At 44.2% G+C, this 18,654-nt stretch overlaps 1 protein-coding gene across 1 annotated transcript in view; it reads left to right on the top strand.

Annotated features, from left to right (window-relative positions):
* The window catches only part of ARHGEF26 (Rho guanine nucleotide exchange factor 26), a 48,485-nt gene extending 33,336 nt beyond the window's left edge, over positions 1–15,149 (top strand). The window contains exons 9-14 of the mRNA XM_026854570.1: positions 545–634; positions 5,112–5,266; positions 9,801–10,010; positions 12,410–12,477; positions 12,814–12,918; positions 13,466–15,149. Coding sequence (XP_026710371.1) covers positions 545–634; positions 5,112–5,266; positions 9,801–10,010; positions 12,410–12,477; positions 12,814–12,918; positions 13,466–13,608 — 771 coding nt within the window. The 3' untranslated portion in view covers positions 13,609–15,149. The remainder of the gene's footprint in view (positions 1–544; positions 635–5,111; positions 5,267–9,800; positions 10,011–12,409; positions 12,478–12,813; positions 12,919–13,465) is intronic.
* The last annotated feature ends 3,505 nt before the right edge of the window (positions 15,150–18,654 follow it).

The raw sequence follows: 18,654 nt of genomic DNA on the forward strand, positions 1-18,654 counted from the left end.
CCCCCCCGTGCAGGCTCCCCCAAAGCTGTAGCATGCTCTAAAACTGCATTCTGGTGGCCAGCTGCAATCAGGCTCTTCCCGGGGTGCTTTCTGCCCTAGTTAAACACAACGGGGCCGTGACGTTTGCGTTGGGAGTTCCTGCTGCCCACGAGTGGGGTGGGGGTGGTGTGTGGAAGACGGGGCAGTCTGGAAGGCTCTTGGATCAGAGAGCTGTAACTGTCTCAGTCAGAACTTTGGGCTGAACCTTAGGGCCATCAGGAATTCCCTGAAGAATAAAAAATTATTGTAGTATCGTCAGGTGATTCGGGTTGAGGGGGATCTCGGGTTGTCATCCAGTCCAGGCTCAAGGCAGTCGGGTCACACCCAGTCACTCAGGGCCACGTTCAGTCTGGTCCTGCAAACGTTATGTCTGTGCCCCAGCCTGAAAATGTCACTTCCTGCGTGTATTTTATGCTTCTCCAGAAATGAGTTTTATAAAGGAACAAAAGTTTGTCTTACAAGTCTCGAGAACACTAAACTTGTTCAATAAATGCCTCGTTTCTAGCTGGTGCGTTTATGCAACGAAGGTGCTCGGAAAATGGAACGGACAGAGATGATGTACACCATTAACTCCCAGCTGGAATTTAAAATCAAGGTAGGATGGTGATATTTCTGACCATAAATCGTGTAGCATATGAATAGCTTTGAGTGCACGATGAGTTTGACGGGTTCATTGCCAGCTCTAAGGGAATTAGCGCAGGCTGTAAACCTGAGGTGCCATTTCAGGCCAGGAGGACGAGTTCATGCTCTGGGGCAGACGAAGCCCTGGAAGCGCAGAGTGGCCAAGGCCTGTGGCATCGAACCCAGCAGAGCGAGCTTCAGGTTCAGGCTTCTCAGGGAAAGAGAGTCCCGGGATATCTATTTTTAAAAAGAACCAATTACCGCAGAATGAGGTCTGTCCAGTCTCTGGTTTCCCTTTGTGGATGGAGCCCCGTCCCTGCGCAGTGACAGCACCTGGTGACACCGCCCCCACTGCTGGGGAGTTGGTCACTGTGCGATGGCTTTGTCACAGTTCTCACACAGAACCTGACGCTGCTCTGCCCTCCGTCCTCCTGGCCTGTCGGGGTTCAAAGGGCTTTTTTGTCCCTCTCTTTCCTCCTCACATAAAACGAGCAGAAGGAGGCCCGGCGTTGTTCCTCCTCTGTGTGGGAATCGTTGCCTTTCTCCACTGTGAGTGGGGGCTCTACAACTGGTCTTTTTGGTAGGAAAAAAATAGTCGTGGACAGTGGGGGTTTATGGTACTTTCAAGGTATTTCTTCAGGCGCGTTTATTCTCGTCTATCCAATGTTTCTTAAAATACCATTTCTATAAACGATGATACATCACGAGTATTCTTTCATTTGTGAGAAGATTTTTTGATGAACGTACATGTGGTAAGTAGAGGTTCATGTTTTTAAAAATCTTGGTCAGTCTCAGAGGAAATGCTGTCTCCAAAACAATGTTTTCCAGTTTGGCTAAATGATTTTTGTTCTCAAACATTGACTAAAAACTGAAAAGAGCAATAATATTTACTTACAACAGCAACAGTAATAAAACACTTCTTAACAAGCGCCATCGCTGCATTTGCTGACTAACGGTGAGGTAAGTCTCAAGTCTGTGGGCAGTGGAGGCCGGGCCGTCCCCTCTGCAGCCTCATCCCTGGTCTGGGACCCAGAGCAGCCCCCGGCAGTGCTGAAGCCCTTCCCGGGATTCCTCTCGGCGTGTCCCCGCAGCACCCGGAGGCCCCGTGTCCCTCTCCTCCGCACGTGCCGCAGCTGGCAGCCGCCGCCGCTGTCATGGGACTAACAGCAACTTTATGTATTTGTTTTTCTGTATTTTTATACAAGGTTTTTTTCCGTTGTGCATCTTAAATATAACCATTTAGTGGTTTAGACCTTATCTATGGTTTGAGAGCTTGCCAGCTGGCGTGTAGAAGACTGCTTTGGCCACGTTTCAATACATTTTAAAGTCCTCTGACAGCTTGTTTTATATAGAAGGGAGATGGTATACATGATGTACTCTTTTGGCAATTAAGGAAAAATTAATGTTAAAAGTAAAAACAAGCTGCCTCTGGAATATAGTCAATTAGGGAAATGTAATAAACACACTTGGAGTTCAGATTAGGGGAGTATTTAGTTTGTCCTCAAATAGAAAGTTTTTTAAAGTACTTTTTGTCTGTGAAACAATCACCATAGTGCTATAATTCTGGTTTATAACCATTATAAATTAGGTAAAATATTTCTGTTCTTGCTCAGCCTCACCGTGTTTAGGGATTTTTGTTTACGGTGGCATTTCATGGGAGCACAAGAGAGGCTGCTTAAAAGTGTCACTTTTGTCCATGGCTAATCTGTAGAATTTAATTTATAATTTAGATTCAGAAGGTTTTATATTGAAATTTTTCATATTTAGCACCTGAAAAATGGTGAGATTTTTCTGCAAACGTGCTTTTGTGTTCATGAAACAAACTTGTTTGTGACTTCTTTGTTCAAGGACCATCTAGCCCAAAGCCTTTCAATTTTGTGAAGTCCAGAAAGCGCGATGGTGCGACTGAGGGTCTGGGCTGATGTTGCAGGTTCCTGTGCTGTCGCGTGGAGCCATCACGGCGTTTCAGGAAATGTTAAAAGCCCATTTGCTTAAATCCATTTTCACGCTACTTGAAGATACTGAACCAGCAGAGTTTTGATTGAAAGTACGCCAGGTTTTTTAAAGCCAAATGTTGATACAGAACTTGATTTGATTTGAGTGACGGAGCTTGGGAGTTCCTCTGGGGGCGTTGTACCGAGCACTGAGCTAAACTGGCCTGTTGTAACCTGTGAGGTGTCTTTAGTAAAGTGACTGTCTGAAGGAAAAATTACATGATATGGGCCTAGCAGAAAGGAACAAGGTTGGATTGATAGAAGGTGAAGTTGGCCATTGATCTGAGTGACAGTTAATGAACATGAAGTTACAGTGATTTATAACCAGATTGACATACTCTGAGTCACTAAAAGACTTGGATAAAAATCTGTTTATGAAATACGTATTTGAAACAAAATTCTGCATTTTCAAATTGGAGAATACAGGAGAAAATACATTTAATAAACTCACGGGTAGTACAGCACTAGGAACCTGTAAAAAAAGTCATATAAGTCAAACCAGTCTGTGAGCTTACGTTAATTGTGAAGAAATGTCCAAAGGAATTTTGTCACAATTCAGTAAATTACCTCGGTGGCAGGAATGCAAAAAATCCTAGGAATCATAGCAGGTAAGTGAAATGTGTTGGTATTTATCAACAGTCCCTCTGAAAGAACACGGGCTTGGAAGGTCCCTGCTGTGGGGCTCCGGTAAGACCAAGGCTTCGTTCCAGTTCTGGGCGCGGGTGGACGCTGATCCCTGCCTGTTCTGGCCCTGTGGGGCTGTCAGACAGCCTGGGGCAAGGGAAAAAGTTGCAGGCTGCTTCGATTTGTGCCAGTTGGCCGCGGTTCCGGAGGGCTGCCACGCTTCGCAGGGCTGACCTGCCTCCCGAGGGAAGGCACGCGGAAGAGCTCTGCACGGTGCCAGAAAAAGCATCTTTGGAAAAATTGTTTTGTCGTGTGCCACTTCAGAGTCATGGTAAAATCCCACCTCAGAAATGCAAAACCAAAGGGCTGGCTGCACATAAAATGAGGGAGTTAATACTTTGTTCCTCCAACAGCAAGATCGCAGTCAAAGCACCGTGTTTTGGCTTTGGCAAAGTACTGGGGGGCAAGTATTGACATGCTGAAGTTAGCTGAGTAAAGGACAGCTAAAGTGATGAAAAGATATAAAAAGACAACCCATGCAGAGTGAAGAAGACAGCTGACAAACTGAATGAAGAAATACTTTTTTACGAGCATGCAAAAGGTGCTTTAAATGAGGGGGAAGAAGTAGTTGTCTTCATTAGCCTAATCACGCCAGACCGAAACTGCATTGCACCAGCAGCGAAGGAGGTGGTGAAGTTTGAGAAGCAGAAGCCAGATACACTGAGAGTAGAAACAAGAATTTAATTATTTCACTTGAAACAAAAGGTCTTTCTGTGGGGTCTGCTTCTCTCACAGTTGGGAATAATTTGGATGAACAAAGCCTGGAGCTGATGGAAGACGGGGAAAAAAGAAGTGAGATTCATCCCGAGGAAGGTCACTGCTTGTGAATTGGCCTGGCACAAGTGGACTCCTGTCCTCAGAAACCTTCAGACGTGTTCTTCCGACCACTGGTGAATTTCTGATGCCATGAGCAAACTGTGGCTGTTTTGGCATTAAAATGGACAGCTAATTCAAACCCAGCACATCACCTCCTGCTTTACGTGGTCCTTCACAGAGCTGTGGTGGATTCGGTGTACTCAGCAGAAAATGGATGTTGCCACGTGTGGTTGTTGAAGCCTCCGGGTGTTCCTCACCTTTTAATGCAGAAAACCCCTCTCAATAACGATGTTCTGTTAGGACCAATCTGATCTTGTATGCCATCTCCATAATCTGTTGATGTCTGTTTTAACAGACTCACAGAACACTTCAGAGTGGATTGTACAGTGTGTTTCTCTTGTGAAAGGATTCTACGTATTTTTTATTCGGCGCGTGGTACAGAGCACGCCCTCAGAAAGAAGGCAGAGAGCATGTTAACTGCCCTGAGGCGCCGTGGGCAGTAGCCCCATGTTTGACACGAGAAGCTGAAGTTGTTCTTTCCAACCGATCAGGCAGAAGAGCTGTGAGGTACCTGGAGCAGAATGTGGTGTTTGTACATGCTCAGCGAAGGAATGCTAACTCGACAAAACCTGACATATTCCTGGAAGACAGTCTTTTTATTTTTAATCTCTTTAGGAGATCTTGCATAGTCTGCCATCCCAAGTATGACCAGTCGAGTCTTTTTATCTTGGATGAGCAATTACGTCATGTGCCTGAGTGATTTTCAGGTATTTGCAGGCTACTACTTGTGTATTACATGAATGATTAAAATACCTTAAACCTTGATAACCTCTATTTTGAGCTTGTACTCATGATCTCTGAGCTCTGACTTTATTCAAGCATTTTTCCCCCAAATATACAGTACTATTAAAAATATCTACTTCTGAAAGATTAAAGTGTTATTTTCTTGCTTTGTAGCCATTTCCATTGGTTTCCTCTTCACGATGGTTGGTGAAAAGAGGGGAGTTAACAGCGTACGTGGAAGACACTGGACTCTTCTCTAAAAGAACCTCTAAACAGCAGGTGTACTTCTTCCTCTTCAATGACGTCCTCATTATCACCAAGAAGAAGAGGTAAGAGCAGCTTCACCAATGCAGAGTTGCCTTTGTGCTCAGCTCCCTGAATCACAGACCAGCTCAGTCACTGTTGTTTTTCAAAATCTCCGTGACTGTTGCGTGTGCTTACCCTGGGGAGAGTGGAGGGTGAAGCTTTGGCCTTTGGAACAGCCCCTGGCCGCCGCGATTGCACCCACAGCACTCGTACCTCTGCTCTGGCCACGTGCTTGTTAGAAAGAATGAGGGAGATGTGAAGAGGGGTGGGCCTGGGACACCTGCAGCACAGAACGGGAGGAAATCTGGGCTAAACGTGGTTTCAGTCCAGTAAACACGTGTAAAGCCACGTGTGTGTTTTATAGGCTGTCAGAGAGCAAATGAGTGAAGAAGTCAGCTGAGTTCTGATACTGCTCTGTCAGACGGCGCTTAGAAGTGACAAGTGACTGACTGCTGGTTAGGATTTATTTTTGGCAAACACAGTTGAAATTCCAGTTGTCAAAAAAATGAGGAAGTTGATCCTTGATGCCTTAGCAAAGGGAGAAGTTTGGAAGGATGAAGAAGTAGGGATTTTCATTCCCCTCCACACTTCCCCAGCTGGGCTGGGATACAACTTCTAGCAGTTTCCATTTAAGTCTTTATCACTAGCTTTGAGGGGAGGTTTAGAATTATTGAATTGGATGCAGTTTACATCCTCTGCTGTGGCTATCAGGTCATACTTGCTAGAAAAACCTTATTCCTGAGGCTTAAAACTGTTTTGAAGTGCAGGTATTCTGCATCTGGGTTGGCCACTTAAGCCAAACACCAGCTATTTTTGAGAGAGAGCCTTCTGTGAAAGTCCAAAACTCTATTTAAATAAACTTTGAAGTATGCAGTATGATATAAAATCTGGGAAGAAAATGCTGATATTTAAGCAAAGAGAAAGCTAAATGAAAATGGAGGCGGAAAATTACTCAAGTGAACAGGGATTTTTTTTTTTATATTAAGATGGAAAGAAAAGTGAATCGCTTTCTCACCAGCTGTCTTGCTGATGCGGAGATGTTTCTGAGGTCCAGTGTTTACCAAAGCTTACGCTGAACTGGTTCTGGGAAAGTCCCTGTTAAATCACCGGCAGCACGTCAGCCGCATGGCGCTTTTTTAAACCCTGTGCTGCTTGTCTCATGGGCCTGCGGTTCACATGTTACAGTGCTGGTAGCTAAGTAAATGTTGGAGTTGGGAAAACAGTGTGAAAACTCTATTATCTGTGTTGTTACACTGTTTATTGGTTTCCTATGTGATGACTTGTTGTCCAGACTATAAAAGCGATTTTTATAACAATGTATCTTACCCAAACTTTGGGGATTTTGACTTGTAACGGTTTCCAGCTGTTGGAATCCAAATGTCCTAAATAGGCGCAGGAGCCACAGGGAACAGAACACTTCACGTTAACAGTCAGATCTGCACAGTCACTCTCCCAGGGCGCCCCTAACAACTGGACACAAGTGAAAAGGACCCGTTTCTGTCAGTCTCCCGGGGCTTTCGGTCAGACTGTCCTGTTGAACGGAGACAAGAATTGGGAAGGATTTGTAGAGGTCTGTCTCGGTTGATTAATTAGCAAGGAAGCCATTTATTATTTGTTATGCAAATGTTGTATAGACTCCATTTCTCTTTCAGATGCAGGATTCTCCAATCACTACAGCAGTGTCTGTAGGTGGTTTTGCTAGTTCCGCCTTGGCTAAGCAGGGATTGCCCAGACTAAAATACTGAAAGGACTTCTTTAAAAACAAAAAACAAATACAAAAAAACAACAAAAGAACCTCACCGCCAGCAATTCCCACTCTGAAAAAAAGTCTGACACTAAACAACCCAACCAACCTCTCCCTGTTTCAGAGTATATATGTTAAGGAAAAAGAAAGTGGGAGAGAGACACTGATAAAAACCATTTTGTATCTAATATTTTCTTCAGTAGGAACCCTGAGCTGCTACAGAGGCACTTGAAACAATTGTCCTCAAGTGATGAGTAGCATCTTTTTGGGATAAATGAATTAATGTGAATCTCGAGCTGGATTTAGGGGAATGTGAAACCTAAATCCCCACCGCTACCCCCTCCCCTCGCAGCCGTAAGGCTTCCCTGCAGCGGGGCGATGGCAGGACCGCTCAGGGGGCTGCCTTTCGGGGCCGGGCTGTGTGCACGCCTTTCCCTGAAGACAAGGACACGCAGAACACACCTGAGTTAAGATTCCTTTTGGCTTCCCCGCGTTATATGTGTGGAAATTAAACTTAGCTTTCTGCAGGTCCTCCCAGCTTCTGCGTGTGCTCATGTCACGTTCCTTTAATTAGACCCAGACCTTTTCGTATTGTTTGTCCTTTGGGACCCAGGAGGTCAGGTGTAACAGCACAATTCCCCCGGCTGTGTTTTTACAGAGCACTGAAAGCATTTGGTGGGTCCGGCTCATCCCCCACGTAGCTGAAATAAGAACTTTGCTTTTACACTAGACGTGCTGGCAGAAACTAACCCACAAATACAGTGATCTGTAAACCCTAAAGAAATTCTAATGCTGTGTGAGTAACAGAAACCAGCAACAACTTATGCTTTGAGCCATCATGTTGCTCAGTTGGTGTTTTAGTGATTCCTTTTCTGAAGGATTAAGCAGCAGCATTACAAAGAGCACTGTGTCAACTACCAAGGTGTTCACAGGTATTTTTCTGACAGTTTGCAAAATGGGTAGAATATACTTCACCAGATGTTAAGTCATCATCTCTATCTTCTGACAATATCTGAGCGACCGCAAAGGACGGATTCGCTTCATTTGCACCTGGCACGAGGGGTCCGTCACCCTCTGCTTCAGTTCCAGGTGTTTGGGATCCGATTTGTATCGGTTCAGCGCTCGGGTTTGTGTGTGTGTCTGGCAGCAAAACTAATCTTCTCAAGTATTTTTTCAATTTAAATTATTTTAATGAACCATAGTAATCTGGGGCTCTAGCATAGCTTTTCATCACTCGAGATGGAGGTCTGATAGATTTTACTTTTAAAGTAGAGTGTGTATAGTGGCACCTTAAAACCTGATGTATTTCATTTACTGCAACATTTGTCACACAGCAACGTATGGGCCAGGAGGGAGAACTGACTTCATGCCTACATAAGCCCTTTTTTTCTGTCTTGTCTTGTTGCACCAGTGTAGGACAGTAAATCTGGAAAAGTTTACAAGTGTACATGAAATTGAGGTAATTAGTTTATCAGTGTCCTGGGTTCATGATATATCCCGGTAAACTTGCAAACACACATAAGACAATTTGGAGAAGTACTCGCAAGCTTCAGTGGAAACAGAAAGCTGCCTTTTCGGCTGCCTTCTCTTTTCTGGTGATTAGTTTCTGCTTCTTGAGTAAGCAATGTAGATCCTTCTAACTGTTTCTTTAACTATGTTTCACAACTTTAAATGCACAGTTGTTTTCCACTTGGGGGGAAAAAAAAAAAGTTTCCAGTATTGTCTGATGGGGTAAGGAGCCCAGCCAAGACAGGGTAACAACGGCTGAACTCCTGCAGGAGTGCTGAGAACACTGCCCAGATAGTCTGCACTTGGAGCACACCTCGTAAATACCTCACGAGGGGTTGGAAGGGTTAAGTAACTGTTCCCGTCGGTCCTGGTTAGCAGAAGTGATTCTCCTGTTTAGAAAGGAAAGGGAAGAGTGCATATTTTCATTTAAGCCTTTGTGCTGTTAAAAATCAGTGACACTCCAGTGTTCCAGTTTGCGTTGTCTAATGTTTTGTCCACCTCTCCACCTAAGTTCCAGTGATGAGGAAAGCAAAGCCTCTAACCTGCGTAATTCTTAGAATTCTTTCTAGCTGCTTTCAGGGAGTTATTAAGCAGGTGTAGCCAATCATTACTCATGTCACTTAGAGCTGGTGTATGTATTTACAGTGTCCTTTCCAGAAGGTAAATTGCACATTGCATTCTGTGGGACCAATAGTGTGTGACAAGGCTTTGCCTATTTTTAAAATTCACACAGTGGACTAAGGTTATGTTTCAGAATATTGTAAAGTAGTTTTGGACCAGACCTTCTACGTGCAGGTGGACAAGAAGTGTACAGGTGATTGTCCCGTATTTAAAATGAAGATCAGTAAGGTTTATCTGGAAGCAGTGTGCATGCCCATAGTTTTACAGGCACAGGGAAAGGGAAATTTTACTACTTTTCCTATAACATTGTAAAGTTAATGTCTGTTGTTCATGTGAAGGTGAAGCTATAGCAGAAAATGAAACAGTGCAGCTCTATACAATTGTTGTGCCTCTTCTCAATTTTAGTGGAGTTAAGTTCAGCTTATGCCATCTCAGGAGCGCCAGAGTCATGTAACCGTGCCCCTAAATGAAACTCCATGGGGGTTAAAAACTGATCTACTCTGTATTTTGGAAAATTGATAGCTTTGAAAGACAAACAGAAAAGAGGAGGTGAGGTGTCAGAAGAATCACGCAATACCGTGTAGGTTAAAGCAGATTCTGTGGCTGAGTTTGCTTTCAGACATACTTAATGGCAAATTAAACATCGAACTTGTGGGGTTTTCTTCCCCTTTTTTGTTCTGCAGCGAGGATAGTTACAACGTCACGGATTATTCTCTGAGGGACCAGCTGGTGGTACAACAGTGTGAGAGCGAGGACCTGACTTCTTCTCCGGTGAAGAACGCCTCAGCTATGCTGTACTCGCGGCAGAGCTCTGCCGTGCACCTCTTCAGGCTGGCTGTGCTCAGCAACCACGCCGCCGAGAAGGTGGAGATGCTCCTGGGCACAGACACTCAGTAAGTGAAGAGAACTCCAGTCATTTTTCACCCACACCACCCAGTCGGGGCAGCACGGAATGCCCGGCTCCTGCCTGGCAGGGGGAAGCTGTGTCCCGAGGCAGGCGCCGGTGGGTGCCCGGGTGTCCTGGAGCGGCCGCAAGGGCACTGCTGAGGGAACGGGAGGAGCCCGGCCGGGCCCCCGGGACGCGGCGGAGCTGCGCTGGGATAGAGCTGCTCCTTGTTCTCCCCAGGCAGTCGGGAGAGTGTTCCGCTTCAGAAACGCCAACAACAAGTGTCTTGTTCTTTCGGGTGTAAATACCCAAGAGGCCGTCCTTCTCTGTGGTGGCATTAACTTCCACACAGCCCTTCACAAAAGTGAAAGATGTTATCTGTTCTAGTGGAAGTTGCAGGCGGGACAGAAGACATGAAACAGAACGCTCCAGACCTGTCCCAGCCTGGAAAAATTTAGTTTTAGGTTTGCTTTCAAAGTTTAGAATAACTCTGAAAGAAACTATAGATCATTAATGATTTTTATTAAAGATCTCATTATAAAGTAAGCAGATGATTCAGACTCATTTGGAAATGAGTTTTTATTGGGAAAAAATGCAGCACATTTTTAGTTGTCTGGGCTTTTTATGAAAGACATTTTGTTCTGCAGTTCTTACTGATTTGCTGTATACTGTTTGTAATATAAATAGCAGTCTAGCAGACTGTCATTCAGAGGAAAAGATTCTGAAAAGAATTACTTTATTTGAAAATAACATATTTTTATGGAGTATTATCATGTATACAAAAGATACAGCAAAACTTAACTTTCTCTCAACTGTGAGAAGGATGGGAAGCGAATCTACAGTAGGAAGGCCAGGCTGGGCGGTTTGAAGTGCTTATTGAACAGTTTTGCACAAGTAAAACGTAAATGCTAGGAGTGGTTACAGGGAAAGGAGAATAGCAGTCTAAATAACACCCATTTCTAAAAAAAAGTTAATTAAGCTCATGCAAAATTGTATACAGACATTCGTATTTTAGTTGAAACACAGCAAGTTTAGTGCCACCTACTTTTAATGACTGACGTGTCTAAAGTAGCATGTGTTGCAGTTTTGGCCACCTGTACGAGACCAACAGGTACCACAGTAGGACAAGGGCAGTAGTTCCATCTTTGACAAAGAATGGGTGTTGGGATTTAAAAGAACCAATCAGTTCCTTGTTAAATGCCAAATGCTCTAGAGGAGTTGTGTAATCTGCGTAAATGTCCCATTTTCTGGCACTTCTGAACACACTGTAATGCTGTTCCCAAACAGAATTTTCTTCTGGTTTCAGATGTCAGATTTTTCCCAAAATCAAGTCTCAGCAGAAGGCAGATGTTTTCCATTATTTTTAGTTAAAAACTGAAGTTGTCCAGAGATAGCAACAAAACTTTTTTTTAGGGGAGAGGGAATAGGAAAATTCAACCCTGCAACTCCCTTGTGTTGATCTGATCTGTACTGATAGCAAAGCCCTTCAGCAAACATGAGAGAAAATCTAATTTCACTGAAATGTTTGTTCTGGGAATCAAGTTCAAACTTGGATTTGTCAAAATTCAAAGTGCTAATGATTAACTCGTTATAGCTCAGCTGCTAACGGGGCTGATTCAGGATTAGTTTTCTTTCTCCTTTACTGTCTGACATCACTGTAGCTTGTTCCACTCCCTCCCAAAAGTAGTCGTCAGTAATTTGCACTTGTTTGATTTATTGTTCAGCACTTAGAACCTAGATAATTCTTTCTGCTCTCCTCAGAGGTACTACAGAGCTCTGAGGTTGGTCATGTTTTGCCTCAGTTATATAAGGTGAGATTCAGATGACTAATCTAGGGCTTCACTGGGTCCTTCCTTGTTTGTGCCGGCTCTGATTTCCCCAAACCAACAGACACCTCTGGGAACACGAATGTGTTATCCTGAGAGCACAGAGAAACTTCAGCTTTTTTTTTTTTTTTTCTTTTCATTCTAAGTGCACAGTGCAGGTACTTTTTACAGTAAACCATTTGGTATTGTGTATTAAAATTGCTCTATTGCATTTATCAGATGCTTTGTACATCAGATGGATTTTTTAAAAATAAGATTACTAATAAGTATTGGTCACAGACACTAGCAGAGAAGTTTACCTGCATTACTTAAAAATAATTAAAATGTATGTAGGACATCATGCCAGTAGGTACCATGTTTACAGCTTTTTTCCCTAATCCAGCCTGTTTAAAATAAATAAGTGTGAATAATGTATTAATAGAAGTACTATCACACCTTCTAGTTGTATTTTGAGAGGAGAAAGGAGGTTTGGTTTTGTTTTCTCTACCCAGTTATAAAGAGGGAAAATTTAAATACTGAATCCTGAACCATTACCGAGAGTGTCAGTTGGGAAACATGAGTTTTGTTTTGGTGTCTGCAGGAGTGACAGAGCTCGCTGGATTACAGCGCTGGGGCAGGACAGAGATGGGCAGAAAACGGACCGGACGAGTAAGTTCCAAGTCCAGGACTGCCGGGAGCTTTGGCAGGAGGGTGGGAATGCACTGCCCCTTAGTGGGGGCGGGCACGAGCAAGCGGCTGTAACTACCCCTGGGCTCGGCCGCTGTCCTGTGGGTGAAGCCGCTGACTCTCCCTGCGCCCAGGGCAGCTTTGAGGAGTTCTGTTTCACAAAGTTATTTCCATTTGCAGCATTTGCTGCCTCCTTTGGGTTTTGGGGAGGAGCATACTCTAAATTAGAAATTTTTAAAATAAATTGTATCTATTTTTAATGTAAAAGACACTCTGTTATGTGCATTGTTTAATTCAGCCTGGCTTATTTCACCCCAGCTCTGGCTCAGGTAGAGATCATCAGAACTTACACCGCAAAGCAGTCGGATGAGCTGTCTCTTCAAGTTGCTGATGTCGTTTTGGTTTATCAGAAAGTCAGTGATGGTGAGTGAGAATTCTGCTGTCAGCAGCCATCTGTCTGTCATGGCTGCAGGTGTACCCAGCTTGGAGGATTTGTTCCCTGGCAGCATCGGCCGCACAGGGAATAAAGGTTCTGGCTCCCAGGAGAGACGCGAGCGTTTCGGTTCGGGTCTCTGAAGGATGGCCTCTCTTCAGGCAACGGATGTTCAAAGGAACACGCTGCCTGTTACAATTTATATACATAAACCCCAACATGGTGATGGTTTTTAGTATTCCATATGAAATCAAAGATCTAGCAGCTGTGCTGTGTTGCTGTCTTTAGATTGCAATATTATATTCTTTATATATTATTTCAAACTATATTTGAATTACAATATAAAAAATTTATTACACGTTTTGTACAGTATTTATTTTCCCATGCTATTTTGTTCCCAGTCTGCCAGACCTATCTTAACCTGGTCCTTTATTCCCCAGAAGGTCGGTGTGTCAGCTGGGGTGTAACACAGGCACTTCTGCTGGTGTCTCTACCCCTGAAAAGCCCTTTGTGACCCCTTGTCCGCTCCCCCTGCAGGTTGGTATGAAGGGGAACGGTTGCGGGATGGCGAAAGAGGTTGGTTTCCCATGGAGTGTGCTAAAGAAATCACCTGTCGGGCCACGATTGACAAGAACATGGAGCGGATGGGCCGCTTGCTCGGACTTGAAACCAACGTGTAGGAGGGTCTTTGCTGCTCCACGCTGTCCTACAGGATTTGCACTAACAGCGGTCGGTGGGGGCACGGCTGCACGCCCTGCAGGCCTCGCACAGAAGACAGGGGTCACCACTGCAAAAAATCTACTTACAGAGCACTGATGTTTTGGATACTCGTCCCTTTTTGGTGTGACAGCTCCGAACTGAAACCTGGCTCCACCAGTAGCAGATTTCAACTAGAAGTAGTTTCTTAGGCACTGGAGATCGGCCATGCATCCTTTTTGACTCACATTTCAGCTTCAACTTCAATTCCTCCATCCCTGCCTCTTCACTTATTCTTTCTCCATCTGTTTTTGAGCATTTTGACTTTCTTTCAGAAGCAGAACTTGGTGTAGCAGTCTGTGTAGGAGACTAAACACCAGGAACTTGCCTGAGCCCTTGGGCTGGAAGCAAATAGTAACACTGGGGGAAGCTGCAGTGTTACATTCCCAGTACCAGAGCCTGTTAATGGGATGTTGTGTCAAGATCTGTCTGACCTGAACTAGCAAGGCAGGGAGGACCATGTCCCAGGCTCTGTGAGAGGCAATGACATCTCCGCTCTGTGCTGGGGAAGAAGCCAGAGCAGTGCCTGGAGGGGCGGTGGTCTCTGACACGGTGTGTTACTTGTGGGGGCAGCTCAGATGACTTCTCCTCCTAGTGCTGCAGTGCTGAAAGGATTTCTGAACGTGAGAAAGAGGTACCAAACTCAGCAGAATAGGCAATGTCAGTTTTCTGATTCTCAGATCCATTTTATCACAGGTATTTTAAAGGAGTGTAACTGCTGGAAATGGGTCCATTTTGTTTCCATTTTCCATGATTAAGTCAATCTTCATATGAAGTTAGTGCTTTTGAAGATGGGTTTTGATGAGGACTGCCAAAACCATGAAATACTCTGCTCTGGGCTTGGAGGGGTTGTTTTTTCAGTCTTCCTGCTCTTCTGTACTAGAGGAGATGATTATTTCCTTCTGTGGAGGCAAAAAGTTCAACTGAACTTCAGTTCTACCTCCATCTTCAGGGTTTGTTAGCATCGTGTTGAATCCACAGGTAAAAACAGAGGGAGAAGAGCTGTAGTTTTGTTAAGGTGCCAGGTTCTATAAATGGTAACAGACCACCACTGATCATGCCATACCTCAGTGAACTTGGTGTTTTGTCACCTTTGCCATTCCCATGTGACTGCAGTGGGTGCTTCAGGCAGGAGAGGGAGGGCAGGCGAGAGAGTGATAGATAAAGTAGTACCCAGCGGCTCGCAGCAGCGCTGCTCCACATGTGCTCTTCTCTGCTTTTGATAAGACTCCTCACAATTGCACTGCACACAGCACCTGCTCAAGTTTTGCATCTGCAGTTTAGTTTCGGAATTTCACAAAAAAGCAGCAGACAACCACTTAATGTTGTGTGAAGAACATGCACTTGAAAATGAAGGTAAATTTCAGTGCAAAGTATAGGTGTGACAGTTTGCATTATAAACTTCACCTTTCTAAGGACCAGCTGCTAACTCAGCAGGGCAGAACACACTCTATAAAAATGAGGGGAAAAAGTTGTAGTACAAAGGCTTTCTTGTTGCATTCCCCATCTTTTTTTAAAGGGGCTGTATGTTGTTTTATATACTGTAATATGCTGATTCAATTTGTGAATGAATTGGATGTTTATAAAGATGTATAACAAAATATAGCAGGAAGGCAATGATTTTGTACAAGAACACTTACCTTGACAGTCTGGCAGTGGTTATACAGCCTTCTAAATTAATTTATAAGTAGACTGATAAAATAGTAATGAGAAACTGTAAATTGAACAAAGACTTATTTAACATAGTAAAAAACCTGCTACTATTTTAACAAATTTTATTGTACACAGGCAGATGTTTAACACAACTGAATGTATAAATCCAGACATTAATTTTATTCAGATTTTTTTAATACATTGTATATATTTTTCATACCTAGTTTTTCCAAAAATGCTGTAATGTTTTTTAAAGACATTTTTCATATTGTTGGACACAGTTCTTCAGGAATTAAAGACTTCTATAATTTTATAGGACAACAATCAATAAAATCCTTTTAAATTCTTACTAAAAAAGGCTTCAGTTTTTCTTTCAGAAATACCATTAAACTGCAAGTTGTTAATGTCATTAAATGTTCTGTAACCTGTGGAATTTTAAGTTTTCTGTTCTGTGAAGATAAATAGCACCATCATGTGTCCTACTTCATCTGGCACAGCTCCAGTTTCTGCCTGTGCCCCTGAACTTGGAGCAGAGGTATAAATGCAGGCTGAGGAGGGCATCTCCTCTCTCAGCGACTGCAGGAGGAGATGGGAAGAGAGTCAAGGCTCTTCAGTTACCTTTGCTTTCTTTAAAAAAATGTTGGAAAGGATCTCAGCAACTCTGGTCCAGGCACTGCAGAGCTGACCATAAGGTCCAAAGGCCTCTCCAGGAAGCCTCTTCCAGTGTCTGAGCCCTTCTCAGCAAATAAATGATTCACATCCAGCCCAACCACCCCCATCCCCTTCCCTGGGTCCTGGGGAGCAGAGCTGAGCACCCCCATGCCCTCTGCAGGGAGCAGCGAGCTACCTCTCAGCCTCCTCATCTCCAGACAAGACAAACCCAGAGCACTCAGCTGTCTCCCTGCCTTGGACAGCTGCATTGCCTGGCCCTAGGTCTAGCACAACCTGACTTGTAGAAGTGACTGCACAGAGAATAACTCAAAATTAATAGAGAGAAGGATGGAACAAGGCCCTGCTACAGAGCAATCCAGAAGTGGAAAGGGATCCAGGTCTTATGGTAAAGACAACCACATTAGTTAAAAAGTTAACAACAAATGCTGGGAGACTATTTCAGTTATTTAAAACACAGAACAAACTTACCCAGGTGTTTGGGTACAAAGGAAGATGATGGCTTGTACTAGTGCCTCAGCACTGTCCTCTCCTGCACCAGGCTGCTCACCTCCACCCACATGCTGCCTGAACAAAAGATCAATATTTAAAAAAAAAAAAAGTGGCCTTTTGTGAGCTGCTGAAGCAGCACTTCCCAAAGGGCAGTGACTTTTCCAGGGAAGCAGCTGATGCCATCAGTGTTCTCTAAGCTGCACCGATCCAGCCTGCACTACACAATTCTCCCATGCACAGAAAAAAAAAAATCCTCTGCCCTGCTTTCTGTTCAGTGCAGCATCAGCATGTGCCTGGAAAAGGCACCCACACCCCGATGAGAAGCCATACCAGTTAAAATCTCTGACTTCCCCTCTAAATTCCATCCCCGTTCAAAGAGGTCAGAGAAATGTAAGACAGTATGGCAAGCAGTTTACCTGAAAGTTTGTATAAACACATTTTCAAAAGCTAAAGGTTATTTTTTTTTTTATATTTTCACCCTTTTAGCAAATGCACAGTATTTTCATTAGCAAATAAAAGTCATCTTTTCACTGACTTGCTCTAAGATGAGCACTCCTATTGCAAAGGGAATAATCTAAAATAATTCATCACTTTCACTAACCAGTAGGTGCACATGCACACAACACACACAAGTGCACACCCCCTCTCTCCTGCCCAAGGAAGACAGGACACTAGTAACTCCTTTTTAATTAAACAGCCCAGCAGTGACAGAATACAGCTGGGAGATTGTTGCAGTAAAATTAACTTTCATTTTTTCAGGGCCTAGAATTTCCTTACAGGACTCCTCTACTCAGGTTTTAAGCAAGTTGACCAAAACTAAAAGGTTCTCATTTCCCTGAATCAAAGTTTCATTTCACATGCTGCAATCACAGAAAACCCCAACTCAGCCCCTGGTGTAAGGTGCGCACAAGCCCCACGTGTAAGGCCAGCCAGTGCCTGGGTTACCTGTGTGGGCAAGAACTAAACCCCAGGTACACACCTGCCCTCCCTGAGGGTCAGCCCTGCCGGGGGGGACAGACAGGGACACCCTCAGCACCCCCACGGGGGCTGTGGGCTCCCGAAGGCCAGCGAGGCCCCTGGCAGCAAACCCCTGCCTGACTCCAACCTGTCCCAGCATTTCCAGATACAACACAACTAAAGAACAGTACTGTCTCTTCTGTTCCTTTTTATCCCTGCAACATAAATAGAACATTATAATCTACTGAAATTTATAAAAAGTAATGCTATAATGCAGTATCGTTCCTTTCACATCAAAAAATGTTTGTTCACCATTATGCGCAGCTCATTTGCTGAAAATAAAGAAGCAGCATCACTTAGCCTACACAACCTCATGAAACACACCTTTGTTCAGCATATTTACATGCACGTACCTTAAACTCCGTATCTATAGAATATGTTCACACAAACTTTCCTTTCCCCCCTGTATATCCTGTTTCTAAAGTAAGTCAAAACAAGCGGACAGAACACAAGTGTTAGAAAAACACCTAGAGTAAGTTTTGACAGCAGGATCTTCCCTCTGAGGCAGCCTCGTTCCCTGGGAATTACCCAGAGCTAGCTTTGCTCTTTGCTCTGCTGTGGTCACAGCTGATTTTCAACAGCTGTATCATAACTACTACCTCATTTAGGCAAACTGGAGATAACACAAAGGGCTGGAAGAATGATTTACCATCACTGAACTCTGTTTCCTTCCATAACCTGGAGTTCCAGAAGACCTTAGAAAGTAACACACAGGCAGAAACAGCCCTCATGAAGTGTACTATGAACTGGGAAGAGAAACATTCATGATCTCTGGCTAGCCATATGAAAAAGAAAGTTAAAAGCCTTACGTTACCTCATCGATCACCTCATACCTGGTGCCCCGGTTTAGCCCTGGTATGCAGCTAAACCCCAAGCAGCCACTCGCTTGCTTCCCCCTGGTGTGCTGGGGGGGAGAATCTGAAGGGTAGCAGTGAGGAAACCCCTGGGTTGAGGTAAAGACAGTTTAACGGGTAAAGCAAAACCCGGTTCCACAAGCAAACCAGAGAGGATTCATCCCTCACTCCCCAGGGCAGCCCATGCTCAGCCACCCCAGGGCAGCCAGGCTCCATCACATGTAACTGCAAACTGGGGGGACAAACGCCACAACTGCCAATGTCCCCCCTCCCTCCTTTGTCCCC

This window comes from Athene cunicularia, assembly GCF_003259725.1.
Source record: "Athene cunicularia isolate RWA chromosome 9 unlocalized genomic scaffold, athCun1 chr9_part1, whole genome shotgun sequence".
NCBI lineage: Eukaryota > Metazoa > Chordata > Aves > Strigiformes > Strigidae > Athene > Athene cunicularia.